This window comes from Trichomycterus rosablanca, chromosome 8, assembly GCF_030014385.1.
Source record: "Trichomycterus rosablanca isolate fTriRos1 chromosome 8, fTriRos1.hap1, whole genome shotgun sequence".
Taxonomy (NCBI): domain Eukaryota; kingdom Metazoa; phylum Chordata; class Actinopteri; order Siluriformes; family Trichomycteridae; genus Trichomycterus; species Trichomycterus rosablanca.
Window position 1 is genome coordinate 25,982,042 of NC_085995.1, and position 20,323 is coordinate 26,002,364.

At 40.2% G+C, this 20,323-nt stretch overlaps 1 protein-coding gene across 1 annotated transcript; it reads left to right on the plus strand.

Moving 5' to 3' along the window:
- Window positions 1-991: 991 nt before the first annotated feature.
- eef1g (eukaryotic translation elongation factor 1 gamma) lies at window positions 992-17,758 on the plus strand. The gene is made up of 10 exons (XM_063000625.1): window positions 992-1,042; window positions 2,748-2,906; window positions 2,994-3,057; window positions 3,654-3,796; window positions 5,074-5,217; window positions 5,523-5,652; window positions 8,529-8,760; window positions 9,857-10,029; window positions 16,948-17,072; window positions 17,456-17,758. Exons 1-10 carry the CDS (start codon window positions 1,031-1,033, stop codon window positions 17,612-17,614), a joined length of 1,341 nt encoding a protein of 446 aa, XP_062856695.1. The 5' UTR covers window positions 992-1,030; the 3' UTR covers window positions 17,615-17,758.
- Window positions 17,759-20,323: the final 2,565 nt, after the last annotated feature.

The window sequence follows — 20,323 nt, forward strand, 5'->3', positions numbered from 1 at the left end:
ACGAACAAGTTGACTCCGAGCGTCTCTCTCTCTGTATATATACAGAGAGCGAACATTCGCACAGCGGACTGTGTTTTTCCGGTGTTTTCAATATTAAAATGTCCCCAAATAAGGTGCAGAGAGAGCGCAGAGCTAAGAAACATTACATATGTTGTTGTATAATTACTCCTGCCAGTAGCTGTCACCGTGTATCAGGCAGAGGGGACAGTGAGTGAGAGAGAAGAAGGAAATCGGCTGAGTAAAGTATTCTTTCTTTCGTGCACTTACACCTACAAAATACAACACTACTGAAATAAAAAAGGAAATAATAGAGAAATATGAGAGTTATTGTTGTTTCTGGTAGATACATTTTATATTAAAAAAAAAAAGAAGGAAATGTATTATGGTGTATGGTACAGCACACGTACTGTACTAAAATGTGATGTGTGTTTTTTTATGTACAGTACTACTGGATTGTTGTTCATTATTTTTTATTGCAGGAATGTCTATTCTATAATTTAAGATTTAAGGGAAATATAGTTGTATTTATAACAAAAAAGACCATTTAAGACATTAGAAAGGTTAGGTAAGGGGGTGGTTTGGGAGGTCTGGCATGGATTAATTGTATTTACATTATTTCTTATGGGAAAAATAGGTACGAACCTTTTGGCTTAAGAACAGCCCTTTGGAACCAATTAAGTTCGTAAGTCAAGGGTCTACTGTACCTTCTTATAATCAATTGAAATATTGATTTATTTACTTATTTATTTATCTATCGGGGTAATGAGGTTTAATTCAATTTAAATTATAATGAATATTCATAGATAAAATAATTCATTCTTCCAGAGCAAAACTAATGATAGTTTTTTTTAAAATAATGTAATTTATTTCCTATGTTAAATAACAGTTAAGAAATCGAGCACAGAAATGTTTTATTTCAATTAAATAAGAAAGTAATTCTGACCGGCACGTGCAACGTATTATTTGTGCGACATGGGGCTCTATACGACAGCAGAGCGCGCCTCCGCTCCTTCTTTCTCTCATCCTGAAGATGGCGGCAGGGGTGAGTAAGATGGAAGAAAAGCTAGTTTTCTTGCTAGCTTTATAGTTGTCCCTTCAATCTGTCCTCCATCACCGCCATCCTCTTTCTTAAAATTTTGTTCGTGTTACGGGCTTGATTTGTAGGTTGGATACAATACACAGAGCTGGTTATTTTGGTGAAACGTTGTCTGGGTCTCCGGTGTTACCAGTTTGTGTGAATGAAGCACTGCTACACCGGGTCGTTTGTGCCACGTTTAACGTTCTGCTTTAACGCCCTGCTGTTGTCCTGCTACAAACCTAGATTAAAATATTATGTTGTCAGCTCGCTGGTGTGTAAATGACAACACTGTTTGCTGATTAACGTTAGTTATGTCAAACCGCGGCTGTGTCCCAAATGCTGTTTTGTTCACTACCTAAGCGCCCTTTTTATTGTGTGTAATTATCCAAGATTTCAACCTCATATTGTATGTGTGTGGAATGACTCCCTTGCCTTATGTTATCCACTGTCTGTCTTCTAATTAGCTGTGGGTATTAGTTTTTTACTGACTGATGAATAAAGTAACAGCTACCAGCTGTATAGCGCACTACTCATCTAATAATGATTGTTTTAGCTTTAAATATCAGCAGGTCATACACCCTACTTAGTGCGTTCTGTGGTTAATAACTTACCTGAGGTGCAACTTTGTTTGCACGAAGTGTAAAAACTGTTTATACAGTTAGTCAGCCTTATATTAGCTAAGGATCGAATGATTGCTCATACAGCATACTTTTGTACATTATTTTGAATATACAGTGGCAATTGCACAAATATTCACCCCCTTTAATGAAACGAGGATTATGCATTTTAGAGCTAGATTTTGCTTTACATTAAGTGTTTATCAGTGGACTCATAAAGTAAATGAAGTGTTCTAGAGTAGCAGTATATGTAAATACTGCCATGTCAGTTATTCAACCCCTATGTAATACTGATGATCTTAAAATCTACAGCTAGTCTGTATGAACTAAAGTTGGGTTACTATGCAAATTGTAATCAAATTGTGAGCTGAATATTTCCAATTGTAGCTAAACTATGTATGTAATTTTATTTGTATACATTAAATGATGGCTTAGACTCAATACCGGCTGCACTACATGTAAAGAAATTTGTCTTATAGGATATATGTTTAAGCACACCTGTTAAAACTATTGCAGTAGTTATTAAAAGTTCCTTGGTTAAATCACTATTGCCACTACTGGGGTTGTCTTGTACCATATGTTTAATAAAGACTATTAATAGTTTAGTCTTATGTTGGATTGGTGTGTTTTTACATAATAGCCTTAGCACCCTTTACAGGCTTTTGGCAACTGTTGCCCCCGTGCTGCCAAAAATTGAGAGCCACAGCTTTTGTTACACTGTGCAATTTGAATTGCATTGGTGCGCTGGATTTCATTTAATGACGGATGCCCCCCAACATAACATCTATTCGGGCATTATAAACTGGAAAACAGTTTCTTGACTCGGTTATAGCTGATACAGGCCTTAAAAGTAGGCCTGGTATGTGATTGGATTTGTCACGCTGTGAATATCAGCCTTCTTTGACAAACGTCTATAGTAAAATGTGTTTGTTACCAAACTGCTAGTAGTAGCATTAGCCTTGCCAAGAAATGAGGATTGGTGCATTGTCTGTACAAGTGTAGTAATTCCATGTTGAATAGAAACCTTAACTGTAGCATTCTGCTTTCCACAGACTCTCTTCACATACCCAGAGAACTGGAGGGCCTTCAAGGCTCAGATTGCGGCCCAGTACAGCGGGGCTCGTCTGAAGGTGGCGAGCGCCCCCCCTGCCTTCACCTTCGGGCAGACAAACCGCTCCCCTGCCTTCCTCAGCAACTTTCCCTTGGGCAAGGTAGGTATTAATCTGTCTTTGCTAAATAAAGTACCTACAATACAGTATTTGTTGTCTGTTTTTCTTCATGGCTTGTTTTGTCTTTAGGTTCCAGCTTATCAGGGTGATGATGGCTTCTGTCTGTTTGAGAGCAACGCCATCGCTCACTACCGTAAGCATATTTTTTTCAAATATACATTAGACATATGCTGATGTGTCAAAATGGTATGTTTGACTGTCATTACATTTAGTGGAGTTCTCATTTTTCATTGATAATTTTTTGTTCTTTGGCTGCTCCTTTATTTACGAGTCATTCTGGTTTGCATACCTGATTTGGCACAGTTTTTGTGCTCTTTCTGAAGTAACCCTCCTTATTTTTCTCTGGACTTGGGACTGGCACCAAAAGTGCCCTGACATGTGTATGTCCCAGTGACTAGGCTGTTCAACCTCCCCACTTAGAAATAGCCAGTCATGTCTGTGTAGGTGCCTGACCCGGTCTAAACACCAAAGGGGTACCATAGCTGGAACAATGATTGACATTTTTAACCTAGAACTTCACTGCAATCACTAAATTAGGAATACACACCATATCAGAGACTACCTAACGGATACCTTTCCTACTGTGAATGTAACTCACAAGAGTAAACGCGGCATTAAAAGGTGGATAGACTATATACATATGTATTTATGGTTGCTTTTTGTATTTCATTAGTAAATAATACTGTAACAGTTCTGCACACATGACCTTGTCAATCTCGTTTCTGTTAGTGAGCAATGATGCCCTCCGTGGAAGCACTCCTCAAGCCAGTGCCCAGGTGCTGCAGTGGGTCAACTTTGCTGACTCTGAGATCATCCCCCCAGCCAGTGCCTGGGTCTTTCCAACTCTGGGTATCATGCAGTTCAACAAACAGGTGGGTAGTTTTTGTTGCTTTAGTCTTAAGTAGATCGGTCGGTGTTGGCTTAGGTTAAGTTCACACTACATGGTTTTCACCCTGTTCGCCCGTCAGACTCAGCCTTTGCTCAGGGCTCAAAAATTGGCTCTTGGTTGCTATGTGTGAACGTGGCACAATCAGAGAGGCTTGCTGATTGCTCACAGACTCCCGAAAAATCTAGCAACCAACGTTGGTGACTGTGGTGGGGTTTAAACTAGCAACCATCTGATTACTAGTTGAGTACCTTAACCACCAAGCTTATGCCAAGTTCACACTACATGATTTTCCAAGTCCTCAGATTGCTGTACAATTCACACTACACAACTGGATCTCTTGCAGTCAGGAGTCTTAAGTTTTTGTGTATTTCACACTACAAGACTGATCTGCAATAGGGGATCTGTCACCATGAGGAATCGCAGGCAAATCTGTCTGGTCTCCCAAACTATGTTTTGTCACGAGAAGTCGAGGGGTTTAATGATGCCACGTTCAAAAATGCACGTCAACAGAAAGCGAGCGATCAAAGTTGTTTGTGTGCTGATGTGCAGCGTAAAAGCAAGTAGGAAAAATAAAGGAATTTGAGTGGATTGGGTTACGTGACCAGCAAGGATCGTCTGTACTGTAGTGAATTAGAGGTAAATATATATTTTTTGCAATGCATCGTTGGTATTATGGTTTGGCGTGAATGATAAGATCACAAAATACTGTGAAGCTTTGTGTGTGCCGATGTATTCTGATAGAAATCATATTATTCCTCTGTCCCACGTTTTTACATCTCCTCCCCTGGGTTTCTCCTCACCCCGTATCCTGTGTTCTCATTGGCTGTAGTTCGACATGGCACTCGCTGCCACTCAACCTGCTCGTAATGCCTTTAACACTACACAATTTTGAGTTGGAGACTGGTCCAGATATTTCACATTCTAGATATTTTTTCTTCAGTCGTTGATCGAGTTGTTGAACAGTTCACACACAGTGATCGAGAGCAGAGTTAAGATCCCCGAGCGAACGCCAAGTTGCTTCCGAGCTGCCACATCTAGCAGCGACCAGTCGGCGAGCAAAAATCGTGTAGTGTGAGCTAGGCATTACTCTGCCATTGCTGATATCTTAATTAATCATTAATCGCATGTTTCATATGGCACATTTATAACTTGCTTTCGATAAAAGTGTCTGCTAGACGTTGATGTAGATGTATAATACTTCTGGTGGGCTCCAGTTTTATAGATGTTGTACTGATTTTCTGTCTTCTTTCTCATTTCTAGGCCACTGAGCAGGCCAAGGAGGAGGTGAAGCGTGTGCTTGCTGTTCTGAACCAGCACTTAAACACCCGCACTTTTTTGGTTGGCGAGCGTGTGAGCCTGGCTGACATCACTGTGGTCTGCTCTTTGCTTTGGCTCTACAAGCAGGTACATTTTTGTAATAATTTCTTATTGTAAACTACAATGCACATTTAGTCGGATGGAATGATTCTTAAATAACGGATAACGGAGGCAGATTGCACCTTGTTTTGTGGCATTTTTATGTAAAGTTAAATAAAACTGAGCTGTTATCATTTCAGTAGTTTCACAAGCTTGCATCTGTTTACTTACAGAAAAATTACAATTAGAAATTAATATTGTCCTCTATTGATCAATTGCTAGTCAGAAATGCTAGAAGACATCCATACTTTTTGATTATCCTGCTTTATCATTTGCTGCTCTTTCAATTTTAGGTTCTTGAGCCTGCTTTCCGTCAACCCTACCCCAACGTCAACCGCTGGTTTGTGACCTGCATCAACCAGCCCCAGTTTAAGGCTGTTCTTGGAGAGGTCAAGCTCTGTGAGAAGATGGCACAGTTTGATGGTAAAATACTGTCTCTCTTTGGTTCTGTTTCAGCAGCAGTGACGTCATACACCGACTGATGTTTAAAAGTCATGGTGGTTGTTGTAGTTTGTACTATTAGCTTAGCGGTAATCAATAAGCATGCATATACTGTATATTGACATGAAAAATGCTTGGACACTAGTAGGGCTGGGCGATATGGATCAAAAATTATATCTCGATATTTTTTTCTGAATGGCGATATACGATATATATCTTGATATTTTTTTATTCCATAAGGTAATAACAAAAAGACACTTCTGAGACAAAGCTACATGTTCCAATTTTTGTACAGGCACTTTTATTAAAATTCATGCTGGGGAAGCTTCACACAAGAATTATTTTTGCTTAAAAAAAAAAAAAAAAAGAGCTATTCTAAGAAAAAAAAAAAAGTTGTTTTCTAAGGCATCTCCTGTTGTCTAACGTGAATTACAAATATATTGTCTGGCCCTTTAAGAATGTTAAGTGTACTATAGGGTGCAGGGAGCGAGTGTGTAGGGAAGATGTTGGAATGACACGGTTTCCGGCTGAGCTTGTGTGACATTAAAAGTAAAACCCCGTTAAAGTAAACCCCTCGTTAACCCCCCACCCCCCCATGTTTGGACTTTATACATTATTTTATGTATATGTCGCCACAACATTAACATTTACATTAATATTTTCTTTTACTGTATAGAACTCAGTTCTGTAATACAGGCAGAACTAATCGTTCATGTTACTGTGTAACTATTACAACATTTAATGCATTTTAATCAGCGTTCTTCTTCATGCACTTTATTATTATTTAACAGCTTTATTTGTTGTTTAATTGCTGTTTGCTCCTTGTTTACTGCAGAGTTAGTTCATGCAATTTAATAATGTTTGGTTGTTTATTGGCCGACAACAAGAAATACTATAATAGAAGATAAATAAATAAATGACGTGTCGGACGTCGGGTGATCGTCCAGTATAAACTAACACAACCACGTACAACATCCAGTACAGAAATCCCCATAATGTTTGTTTTTACAGATAGAGCAAATATATGCACATCACATATACAAACACAAGAGTCAGAACAACAGGAGACGCACCGTTACGTTATTATTACTTTCTCAACACTTAATGTGAAGTAAATACGTGCATGTCAGCGCGTGCATGCGCTTGTGTTGGTTTTTGAAAAGAATAACCACTCGTTTTCTTGTTCTTTAACTTTGGTATTTGAAGTGAAACACGAATGAAGGTACACGGAGCTGGAACCTTTTATCTGGACTTGTTTTCGGCGTTCTCTACAGAATACATTATTCTGCTGCTCATCTGACACTTTGAATTCGAACCATCTCCAAATAATTACAAAATTAGTCATTATTTTTCTTTTTAGTAAGCAGCTCCTCTTCGATAGCTTCTGTCATGTCTTTATCCGTCTCCATGCTATCGCTGCCTGCAGGACTTACTGGTGAAGCGGTGGGGGCGGGGCGAGTTGTGTTCAGTGAGGGCGGGGCAGGTGAACATGTGCAGAGACAAACTGGGAGAAGAGAAAGACGAACTGTCGGATCTAACTGGAACGCAACATTTATATCGATATATGCGATATTGTCTTATCTTATATCGTGTATGAAAATATATCGATATTTTTAAAATATCGATATATCGCCCAGCCCTAGACACTAGTGAAGAAAATTTAATGATTAATGAAAAACTGTTGGTTTTAAATAACAATTGGACATGATTTTGCATTCTTTACAGCCCTTAAAAGATTTGCAATTGCATGATTTACATAGATTCAAGTAATTTGTGCTGTTTTGTCCAATTGGCAATTGTCTAATCTTTTTAATGTAGTTTAACATCCTCAGTTTTTCTGTTCCATGCAGTTAAGCTGATGAATGTGCTTATTTGCTGCTTTCATTTGAGCTTGTAGCCACCCAAGATCTGCTGATGGTGCATGATTGGCATTGCTGTATGGGTGGAAGGAATAGTATTTCTTTCTTTATGATTGTATTTCTTGTCAAGGTTTACTTACAAAATAGTGTTTGAACATGTGACCTCAGGAGGAATGCTGACCCCCTTGGAAACCATCGTTCAATCACATTTTTTTATTGCAGTTGCCCACCCAAAAAAAGGTGCTGTTAAATCAGGTTTGTCAGTAACGATCACCTAAATGCTGTGAGATGCTAAACATTATTCTTTAGTTATTTAGCTCAAGAGGCTGACTCAAACCAATTAAGACAAGCTCATGTCAACATTGGTTCAACACAATTGATCTACCAATTCAATTTTGCCTCTGTTAGCCATGGACATAGCTAACAGATGTATTTAACTGATTATAGTGAAGTATTTCATGGCAGAAATGTGGCCTGTCTGTTTAAGCTTGACCGTGCCATTTACAAAGTAGTATTTGGTGAGTTTAGTAAGGAGGAACTACATTGACCTGCAATCTCAACCCCACTGAATAACTCTGGGATGGAATGTAGATTTTAAGCCAGGCCTTATCATCCAACATTAGTGGAAAAGTAGAGACACATTTTGCGGAGGTGTCTGTGAATGGGGGGGCAACTTTACAACAATGCTAATGTATTGGTGTACAGATAGTTTTGTTTATATAGCAGACTTAATCAACTCCTTACCACTGCTGTTATGAGCATGCATTTGAGCAAGTTACTAGAGAAAAATGTTAGCTCTTTAGATATGCATTGGCTGACCAAGGTGGGCAGTGTGACTTTTCTGAACTTCCTTGGCCATGAGAGAAGTATAAAGCCGGCTTTGTATTATTCACGCTGCTGGGAAAAACTATGGAAAAGTCATTTTCTAGCAAGAATAAGAGGAGTTTATTAACTCACCATTTAATAGGTGCTTAAGTATCCTATCTTGTGTTATTCTAGCCAAGAAGTTTGCTGAGAACCAGCCCAAGAAAGAGACACCTGCCAAGAAAGAGAAAGCTGCCAAGGATGCTGGGAAGCAGCAGCAGCAGCAGCCCCAGCAACAGCCGGAGAAAAAGGAAAAGATAAAGGAGGAGAAGAAAGCTGCCCCTCCTGCTGAAGAGATGGATGAGTGTGAAGCAGCTCTGGCTTCTGAACCCAAAATCAAGGACCCATTTGCACACCTTCCGAAGAGGTATAAACCTGTTGCACTTCTGCCTTTTTAATGCCATTTTGTTGAGCTTATTTTGAGTTTAAATACTTGGGTAAGAATAAGCTGTACTTAAATCTTGTTTGGGTTGTATCTACTCTTTGGTTGATGTGTTAAACTTAAAAATATTGGTAGATGGTTTTAAGAAAACTAAACAGCCTTTCTAATAGGGCTGCACGATATTGGAAAAAACTGACATTGTGATTTTTTTTTCCCCTGCGATATATATTGCGATATTAAAAAAATGCAGGAATTTTCACCACATTATTAATAATATTAATAATGCATGTATCTTACTCTAAATAAGGGGCTCATCTGTGAAAAAGGGTGGTGCCTACAAGGGATACAAAAGATTATGACAAGCTACATCTTTGTACTGTTGTTGAAACTGAGCATTAAACTAAGAAAGCTTCAATATCTCTTCTCTCACAGAAAAATAAACATGGCTGACGGAGCGGACAAAGTTATTTTCAAACGTAAATAAATAATTATTGATTTTTAACGAGCGTTTTTATTAGCAAGTTTGGGCTTGTCAGCAAATGTAACCGTTTTCTGTACACGAATCGAGATGTTATATTGACATGTTAGCGCTGCTAGGGTTGCCAACCGTCCCGTAAAATACGGAATCGTTCCGTATTTGAAAACTAAATGTCGCTTTGTTCCGTATTTTATCAATGGGAGAGAAATGCTGCAGATTAGACTGTTCAGTACTAGAGCTGGGCGGTTCCTGAATCAACCGGGTTAATGATTCGAATCTTTGTACTGAATCAGGAATCACGAGTCCGAAATCTCAATGAACCCGGATCCTATGAGTCCTCTGACTGGCTGCTGCTCAGTACACAAGGCGTGTGAGCCGTCATTGAAAATGAGAACGGTGTGAATTTTCGTTTTGTGTCAAGCAGCAAAAAAGTTGTAGCATGACGTATTTGATATAATTTGCATTAAGAAACATCGCACGTACTGCGATGTGACTGAGCATGCACACATCGCGATGACGATGCTGAAACGAGATATCGTACAGTGACAACAGTGTGTATGTACTATTTATGTTTAAAACATGGAACCTATTTTTGTTCACCAGCGCTTTTGTTATGGACGACTTCAAGAGAAAGTACTCTAATGAGGACACACTGACTGTAGCTCTGCCACACTTCTGGGAAAACTTTGACCGTGAGGGCTTTTCTATCTGGTATGGCGAGTACCGCTATCCACAGGAGCTGGCCATGACCTTCATGAGCTGCAATCTTATCACAGGTACACACACAGTACACTAACAAATTTCATGTTTATGTTGGTTGAAAAGTAAGGCCTGCTTTGTTCTACTTTTTAAGTTAAATTCACCCAATTTTTTTATTATCCATTTGCTCATTCAGCTAGAAAATGTTTGTACACTTCTGTAACCTTAGTACTGTGAAGTGGGCCGTGACAGCTGGAAGGTTGCTGCCCACTATGTTATATGGCCAAGATGCCATTACTGGGCCCTTGAGGCCTTTGACCAATTTTGACCAAATACAATTTAAGTAATTAGGGTTAGTCATTGGATAGAAGTGTCTGCTAGGTGCTTGAAAAATGTAACCGTATAAAACATTTGTCATGTTGTTTGAATAGTCCCTAGATGGCGCTAGTGTATCAGCATTACATTTACAGGATTTAGCAGATGCTCTTATCCAGAGTGACATACAAAAGTGCTTCCATAGTAAACAATTTCCTACTCTAGTTCAAGTAGACATCAGTCCAAGGATACAAATCTGCTGAACCCTGTTAGAACAAAGGTATACACAGATTTTTTGACAGATCAGTAAGTGCATGTTAGTTCTCAACTTAAGTGCTAAGTAAGTGGTGGGTCTTATTATCTTTTGAAGATGGTGATCGGCTCAGATGGAAGTTTGTTCCACCACTTGGGTGCTAGTACAGAGAATAGCCTTGATGTGTGTCTTCCTTGAGTTATGGGTGGAGGATCAAGCCAAACGTGACTTGTGGCTTGGAGGTTGCATGATTCTGTAAGCAAGCATCATTGTTTTAAACTGAATGTGGACAGCAATTTAAAAAGACATTGGGCTGATGTAAGTGCATTATAGATGCAGGATTTTAATAGTGGACATGGGAGAACCTGCCAGGAAGGGAGTTGCACTAATCCAGCGTTAGTGCAGCTACTACTTTAGTTTTGGCACTGGTACTTTGTATTTTCATTACATCTATGCAAGTTGTTTCAGTAAGGTGGAACAATCAGCAAAACTACACTAAGTTTACAGTACAATCGTACTTTCAAGGCCTAAATTTTTTAACTTTAAGGGAGGACTTAAAATGTTATATTTAATATATTAGGTTATTTTTAGGGTATTTGAGTGAGTCAAAGCTTAAATGTACTTGATATGCATTAGTCTTATTTCAAATAATGTAATACAGGCTTCTACTTTAACATGCAACTTAATATTGTTAATGTAATCTATTCTAAATTACTCAACTTGTGGTGCTTGATTCAAAAGCAGTCAGTTCATTGCATATTGCATTTAACATGTTAAACATGGCATTAAAATCCCAAAAAAAATAAGCACACATGCATACTGCACACATGTCTGCCAGTAATTTTTATTGTTAATTTATTATCGAAAGTTTTTTTGTTTGGGTTTGTTTTGGTGGCGCTGTGGTAAATTGCTATATCTCGCTACTATCGCTAGTATCAATGGTTTGAATCCCCAGCTGTGCTGTTGGCCGGTCGGGTGTGTACATTCGCAGAATCAGGTGGCACGGTGGTTAAGTGGGGAGCACTGTCGCCTCACAGTAAGAAGGTCCTGGGTTCGATCCTCAGGTGGGGCGGTCCGGGTCCTTTCTGTGTGGAGTTTGCATGTTCTCCCCGTGTCTGCATGGGTTTCCTCCCACAGTCCAAAGACATGCAAGTGAGGTGAATTGGAGACACAAAATTGTCCAGGACTGTGTTTAATATTAAAACTTGTGAACTGATGAATCTTGTGTAATGAGTAACTACCGTTCCAGTCATGAATGTAACCAAAGTGTAGAACATGACGTTAAAATCTCAATAAATAAACAAACGAACAAACATTTACAGAATCTGTTTGCATTTGAGCTCTGGGGTGTGAAATTAAATAAAATTAAAATGTTAATGTATTTAATTCAGTATTTTTTTTACAAACCTGGAGATGCGTCAGCTTGACTGTCTGCATGCTTTATCTGCTAAATTATGCAAAGTGTAAAGTATCGAATAACAGGGTGGTGTGTTCAATAGGCTTGTATTGTGTGCACAGCAACGTGTCCTAAGACACTGACAAGTGGCCAGGATTTAACCCATGTCACGAGAAGATTTAAATATTCTCTGTGTCTCTCAGCATGGAATCCCCCCACCCCCCTGCCTTTTCTTCACACCTCCTGAAACATGGCTTTGGTGGATTTGCCTCTGATTGTAAAGGACGGATGTGGATCATAGTTTGGTGTCTAATAGATGTAGCTGCTGTTAAGACATTTGAAATAAATCTGGTAGTTTCATGTTAAATTACCTAATTTAGTCTTGTTTTACTTTGAAGTATTAGAGCAGTTGTAGCTTAGTGATTAAGGTACTGGTCTAGTAATCAAAAGGTTGCCGGTTCAAGCCCCACCACTGCCAGGTTGCCACTGTTGGGCCCTTAAACAAGGCCCTTTACCCTCAATTGCTTAGACTGTATGCTGTCACAGTACTGTAAGTCGCATTGGATAAAAGCTTCTGCTAAATGCTGAAAATGTAAATTTAAGTATTATCATAAAATGTGATGCCTGAAATTGTTTGGGGGACTAAAATTGTCAGCCGATCCAATTTTAAAAGTGATGCTTTTTCTTTATCCTTGTATCTAACTGGTTTTGAATAGGATATGGGTCTGGACTACTTGCAGACTAGTCTAGCACCTTGCCCTTTTTGGTGCAACCCTTATTATTTTATCCAGGAATGAGAGCATGCTGACAAGTGCATAATCCCAAAAACATGTGTCCCCACTAGGGCTGAAACGATTCCTCGAGTAATTTGATTACTAAAAATGATCGATTCAAATTTTTTGCATCGAGGAATCGTTTATTCCATGCACCGATACACAGCTCACGGTGTTCCGCACGGACTTTCACTTTCACAACGCGTTTACGCTGTGTTCAGGTGACGCGAGGAAGCCCGACGGCTGCGTCCCAAATCTCTCACTTAAACAGTACCTAACATGACTTTTCACCTATTTGTACACACTCGTACTGTTCATGTAGTAGCGATTTGAAACGGAGCCGAGATTTGATAGCGCGGACTGTAAAGTGGAGAGAGAGAGAGCATATAGCGGGATGAGCAGAGAGGAACAGAGAAAACGACTGAAAGTTTGAGATCATTTTAAACTGGAAAAAACGAAAACTCAGAACACGTGAGCTGTAGCTGAAAGTTGCACAAATTAGAGGCAATGTTTATGTATTATTGTTTATTTTATATATATATATACTGAATTGCGGCCAATACAGCGTCAATTCGTCTTGGAAATGACATATACAAGTCCTGCACAGTGGTCAGAGGGATTTTAAGCCATTCTTCTTGCAGGATAGTGGCCAGGTCACTACGTGATGCTGGTGGAGGAAAACGTTTCCTGACTCGCTTCTCCAAAACACCCCAAAGTGGCTCAATAATATTTAGATCTGGTGACTGTGCAGGCCATGGAAGATGTTCAACTTCACTTTCATGTTCATCAAACCAATCTTTCACCAGTCTTGCTGTGTGTATTGGTGCATTGTCATCCTGATACACGGCACCGCCTTCAGGATACAATGTTTGAACCATTGGATGCACATGGTCCTCCAGAATGGTTCGGTAGTCCTTGGCAGTGACGCGCCCATCTAGCACAAGTATTGGGCCAAGGGAATGCCATGATATGGCAGCCCAAACCATCACTGATCCACCCCCATGCCTCACTCTGGGCATGCAACAGTCTGGGTGGTACGCTTCTTTGGGGCTTCTCCACACCGTAACTCTCCCAGATGTGGGGAAAACAGTAAAGGTGGACTCATCAGAGAACAATACATGTTTCACATTGTCCACAGCCCAAGATTTGCGCTCCTTGCACCATTGAAACCGACGTTTGGCATTGGCACGAGTGACCAAAGGTTTGGCTATAGCAGCCCGGCCGTGTATATTGACCCTGTGGAGCTCCCGACGGACAGTTCTGGTGGAAACAGGAGAGTTGAGGTGCACATTTAATTCTGCCGTGATTTGGGCAGCCGTGGTTTTATGTTTTTTGGATACAATCCGGGTTAGCACCCGAACATCCCTTTCAGACAGCTTCCTCTTGCGTCCACAGTTAATCCTGTTGGATGTGGTTTGTCCTTCTTGGTGGTATGCTGACATTACCCTGGATACCGTGGCTCTTGATACATCACAAAGACTTGCTGTCTTGGTCACAGATGCGCCAGCAAGACGTGCACCAACAATTTGTCCTCTTTTGAACTCTGGTATGTCACCCATAATGTTGTGTGCATTGCAATATTTTGAGCAAAACTGTGCTCTTACCCTGCTAATTGAACCTTCACACTCTGCTCTTACTGGTGCAATGTGCAATTAATGAAGATTGGCCACCAGACTGGTCCAATTTAGCCATGAAACCTCCCACACTAAAATGACAGGTGTTTCAGTTTCATTGTCCAACCCCTGTATATATATATATATATACAGTGTATCACGAAAGTGAGTACACCCCTCACATTTCTGCAAATATTTCATTATATCTTTTCATGGGACAACACTATAGACATGAAACTTGGATATAACTAAGAGTAGTCAGTGTACAACTTGTATAGCAGTGTAGATTTACTGTCTTCTGAAAATAACTCAACACACAGCCATTAATGTCTAAATAGCTGGCAACATAAGTGAGTACACCCCACAGTGAACATGTCCAAATTGTGCCTAAAGTGTCAATATTTTGTGTGACCACCATTATTATCACTGCCTTAACCCTCCTGGGCATGGAATTCACCAGAGCTGCACAGGTTGCTACTGGAATCCTCTTCCACTCCTCCGTGATGACATCACGGAGCTGGTGGATGTTAGACACCTTAAACTCCTCCACCTTCCACTTGAGGATGCGCCACAGGTGCTCAATTGGGTTTAGTCCATCACCTTTACCTTCAGCTTCCTCAGCAAGGCAGTTGTCATCTTGGAGGTTGTGTTTGGGGTCGTTATCCTGTTGGAAAACTGCCATGAGGCCCAGTTTTCGAAGGGAGGGGATCATGCTCTGTTTCAGAATGTCACAGTACATGTTGGAATTCATGTTTCCCTCAATGAACTGCAGCTCCCCAGTGCCAGCAACACTCATGCAGCCCAAGACCATGATGCTACCACCACCATGCTTGACTGTAGGCAAGATACAGTTGTCTTGGTACTTCTCACCAGGGCGCCGCCACACATGCTGGACACCATCTGAGCCAAACAAGTTTATCTTGGTCTCGTCAGACCACAGGGCATTCCAGTAATCCATGTTCTTGGACTGCTTGTCTTCAGCAAACTGTTTGCGGGCTTTCTTGTGCGTCAGCTTCCTTCTGGGATGACGACCATGCAGACCGAGTTGATGCAGTATGCGGTGTATGGTCTGAGCACTGACAGGCTGACCTCCCACGTCTTCAACCTCTGCAGCAATGCTGGCAGCACTCATGTGTCTATTTTTTAAAGCCAACCTCTGGATATGACGCCGAACACGTGGACTCAACTTCTTTGGTCGACCCTGGCGAAGCCTGTTCCGAGTGGAACCTGTCCTGGAAAACCGCTGTATGACCTTGGCCACCATGCTGTAGCTCAGTTTCAGGGTGTTAGCAATCTTCTTGTAGCCCAGGCCATCTTTGTGGAGAGCAACAATTCTATTTCTCACATCCTCAGAGAGTTCTTTGCCATGAGGTGCCATGTTGAATATCCAGTGGCCAGTATGAGAGAATTGTACCCAAAACACCAAATTTAACAGCCCTGCTCCCCATTTACACCTGGGACCTTGACACATGACACCAGGGAGGGACAACGACACATTTGGGCACAATTTGGACATGTTCACTGTGGGGTGTACTCACTTATGTTGCCAGCTATTTAGACATTAATGGCTGTGTGTTGAGTTATTTTCAGAAGACAGTAAATCTACACTGCTATACAAGCTGTACACTGACTACTCTAAGTTATATCCAAGTTTCATGTCTATAGTGTTGTCCCATGAAAAGATATAATGAAATATTTGCAGAAATGTGAGGGGTGTACTCACTTTCGTGATACACTGTATATATATATGTATATATGCTGATATACATATATAATATTTGTTGAGGGGGCCCAACATTTTGCACTGGGGCCCATGATGAACTAGTCAGTGAAAAGTAAGAATGAATGAACCTTTACAGAAGTTTTATATATATATAATAAACCCTTCAAACTGTCCTGTATGCAAGTAATAAAAATATACAGTTTGTTTCAAGAGACATGTCGTATTTAATCTTATATGTGCAGTATGTATTTATTTTTGCTCTTTATTAAAGCAAAAGTATTTCTTATCCGATTACTCGATTAATCGCTGGAATAATCGATAGAATACTCGATTACAAAAATAATCGATAGTTGCAGCCCTAGTCCCCACCACCATATATGCCTTTTAAAGATTATTTAGAAAGCAGCAAATTTTGCTCGTTATATTTTTTTCATCTAGAATAATCTGCTCTGATGCCCCATAATAAGGGGGGTCTAGACCTTTTCAGCGACAATTTTGTCAGCGCAGTCACACATTACTGATCCTGACTAGCCTGCCTCTTGTTTTGTGTGTAATGTGGTCAGTCATGGGGAAAAGAACTTGGTGTTTTTGATTACCTGATACACGATGCATGATGGCATGGATGTGAAAGACATCTTCCAGTCTTTCATCAGTCCTGTTCCATCTTGTGTAAAGTGTTGTCTGCATCAATTTTAGAAAACATACCTGATAAGATAAAACATTGAAAAATTGTCCTTGTACTATTTGTTTCAACACGAGCCAAAATTATTTTCCAAATTGTTTTTATTTGCCTTTTACTTAACAAGACCCAACTTCTCTTAAATTAACATTTTTACTTTAAACATTTTATTGTCACAACAGTAGTCTTTTGTTTTATAGATGAGTTTGTAATTACGCACCCGTTTTTGTTCTCCGATTTTAGGAATGTTCCAGCGTCTGGATAAACTGCGCAAGAATGCTTTTGCTAGCGTCATCCTCTTTGGCACCAACAACGACAGTTGCATCTCTGGCATCTGGGTAGTCAGAGGCCAGGATCTAGCTTTCCCTGTAAGCACTTCAGTTTTTTTTTTTAATTCTAGCTTTCTGTAGTACTTAAGTTGTTTTAGTCTCTAATAATATTCAGTTAAATTCTTTTTAAATGTGCCATCTATTTGCTACTGTTTATTAAATTGCATGTTCTCCCCGTGTCTGCGTGGGTTTCCTCCGGGTGCTCTGGTTTCCTCCCACAGTCCAAAGACATGCAAGTGAGGTTAATTGGAGATACAAAATTGTCCAAGACGATGTAACCTTGTAAACTGATGAACCTTGTGTATTAAGTAACTACCGTTCCTGTCATGAATGTAACCAAAGTGTAAAGCATGTTAAAATTCTAATAATAACAATAAACATTCTCATGCTGCAGGATATTTATAATTGTTTGCTTGTTTCAGCTGTCCGACGACTGGCAGATCGACTACGAGTCCTACAGCTGGCGCAAGCTGGATGTGGACAGCGAGGAGTGCAAGACCATGGTGAAGGAGTACTTTGCATGGGAGGGTGAATTTAAGCATGTAGGCAAACCTTTCAATCAAGGCAAGATCTTCAAGTAAGCTCTGATGGCACTTACCAATCAACGTTGAAATCCAAGGACATGCAGAAGGGAACCTGGTGTGAAAAAAAGAACTTAAATGCATAGTTGGAGAGCTGTGTGCTAAAAAGGTTTTGAGTTGAGAAATAAAATGCTTTTCTCAGTTTCTCTTCTTTTTATTTGTTCTAATGCAAAGGAAGGATTTTTTATTTGTGGTATTGTCACCTGCCAAATTTAGGTTGATGGTTGTAAGTAATATTTAGATGGACTCCTCATACCTTTAAATAAATAAAATGGCTCAGTATTCACTCAGTTTTTGTTAGCATTTAAATCAAATAGTAATTATTGTTATTTTTATTTTTTTAATGCATTTTCTCCCATTTTTACCCAATTGCGTTATGCTTTCTCTTAACTGGTGCTGACCCTCACACCGATTGAGTAGAGCGAACTGACACATGCCCCCTTCAACACGTGTTCTGTAGCCGACTGCATCTTTCCCTACACGAGGCGAGTTCATATGTGGATCACCCTGACCGCATTGTCCCTCAACTCTGTTCAGACGCCACCAATCAGCCAGCAGAGGTCGTAATTGCATCAGTTATGAGGTCCCTATTCGGCTTTTTGCTCCCTGAATGAACAACAGCCAAACATTGTTCATGTAGCCGCCCAACCGGATGGCAGAGCTGAGTTTCGAACCGAAGAGTTCGAAATGTCAATTCTGGTGTGTTGGTGTAAATTTAAGATTTGTACATTAGAAATTACTTTACTTGAAAAAGTATCGTTTCTATGATTTCTTAAGGACAGTTGTGCATTTGTGACAGATTTTAGGTAGAAATATGCAACAATTGTGAATTTATTGGCAGTACAGTTTACAGGATGAACAATAGTTAAAGCTTCATAGCGGTTACTTGTTTACATCATGCTATGCACATGTGAATTGGTAGTGTTATATTGGTTAACTAGCTACATGGAAGTAATGTGGATGTAACTAATACCAGATACTTCCATTTCATCTAATCACTTACTGTCACAGGCTTGGTTACAACTGAGCTCATTGTTTTCTTGGAAGCGCAAGTTCACCTACCACCTGCTGGAGCTAGCCACGCTACTTTTGTTAAACCTGACCTACAAAAACAGCTAAATATCTATATCCAAATCACTGCACCAGAGTAAAATAAACATATCGTCTTTAGCAGTTGAGAACACTGGTTAAGACTCACCAACAATACTGCAAATGAATGGCACTTTACAGGTTGGTTGGTAGTTGCGTTTAAAGTCAAACCATAAAAAGACACAGTGTTTCATGAGTCTGGCAGTGGTGGAATTTATGGCAGAGTTACTGTGAGGTCAAATTGTTTGATGACCCAGAGATGTTTAGCATTAGCAGGTGTCTGCCTGAAGTCTGCCGGCCACAACCAATAGTTCAAGAGGCTTTGTCATTTCAGCCATAACATTAAAACCATCTTCTTGTTTCTACACTGTCCATTTTATCAGCTCCACTTACCATATTGAAGCACTTTGTAGTTGTACAATTACTGACTGTAGTCCATCTGTTTCTCTGCATGCTTTGTTAGCCCCCTTTCACCCTGTTATTCAATGGTCATTATTCCCACAGGACCACTACAGAGCAGGTATTATTTAGGTGGTGGATCATTCTCAGCACTGCAGTGACATGGTGGTGGTGTGTTAGTGTGTGTTGTGCTGGTATGAGTGGATCAGACACAGCAGCACTGCTGGAGTTTTTAAATACCGTGTCCACTCACTGTCCACTCTATTAGACACTCCTACCTAGGTGGTCCACCTTGTAGATGTAAAGTCAGAGACGATTGCTCAACTGTTGCTGCTGTTTGAGTTGGTCATCTTTTAGACCTTCATCAGTAGTCACAGGACGCTGCTCACGGGGGGCTGTTGGCTGGATGTTTTTGGTTGGTGAACTGTTCTCAGTCCAGCAGTGACAGTGAGGTGTTTAAAAACTCCATCAGCGCTGCTGTGTCTGATTCACTCATACCAGCACAACACACACTAACACACCACCACCATGTCAGTGTCACTGCAGTGCTGAGAATTACCCACCCAAATAATACCTGCTCTGTAGTGTCCTGACCATGGAAGAACAGCGTGAAAGGGGGCTAACAAAGCATGCAGAGAAACAGATGGACTACAGTCAGTAATTGTAGAACTACAAAGTGCTTCTATATGGTAAGTGGAGCTGATGAAATGGACAGTGAGTGTAGAAATAAGGAGGTGGTTTTAATGTTATGGATGATCAGTGTACAGTGTATCACAAAAGTGAGTACACCCCTCACATTTCTGCAAATATTTCATTATATCTTTTCATGTGACAACACTATAGACATGAAACTTGGATATAACTTAGAGTAGTCAGTGTACAGCTTGTATAGCAGTGTAGATTTACTGTCTTCTGAAAATAACTCAACACACAGCCATTAATGTCTAAACAGTTTTCGAAGGGAGGGGATCATGCTCTGTTTCAGAATGTCACAGTACATGTTGGAATTCATGTTTCCCTCAATGAACTGCAGCTCCCCAGTGCCAGCAACACTCATGCAGCCCAAGACCATGATGCTACCACCACCATGCTTGACTGTAGGCAAGATACAGTTGTCTTGGTACTTCTCACCAGGGCGCCGCCACACATGCTGGACACCATCTGAGCCAAACAAGTTTATCTTGGTCTCGTCAGACCACAGGGCATTCCAGTAATCCATGT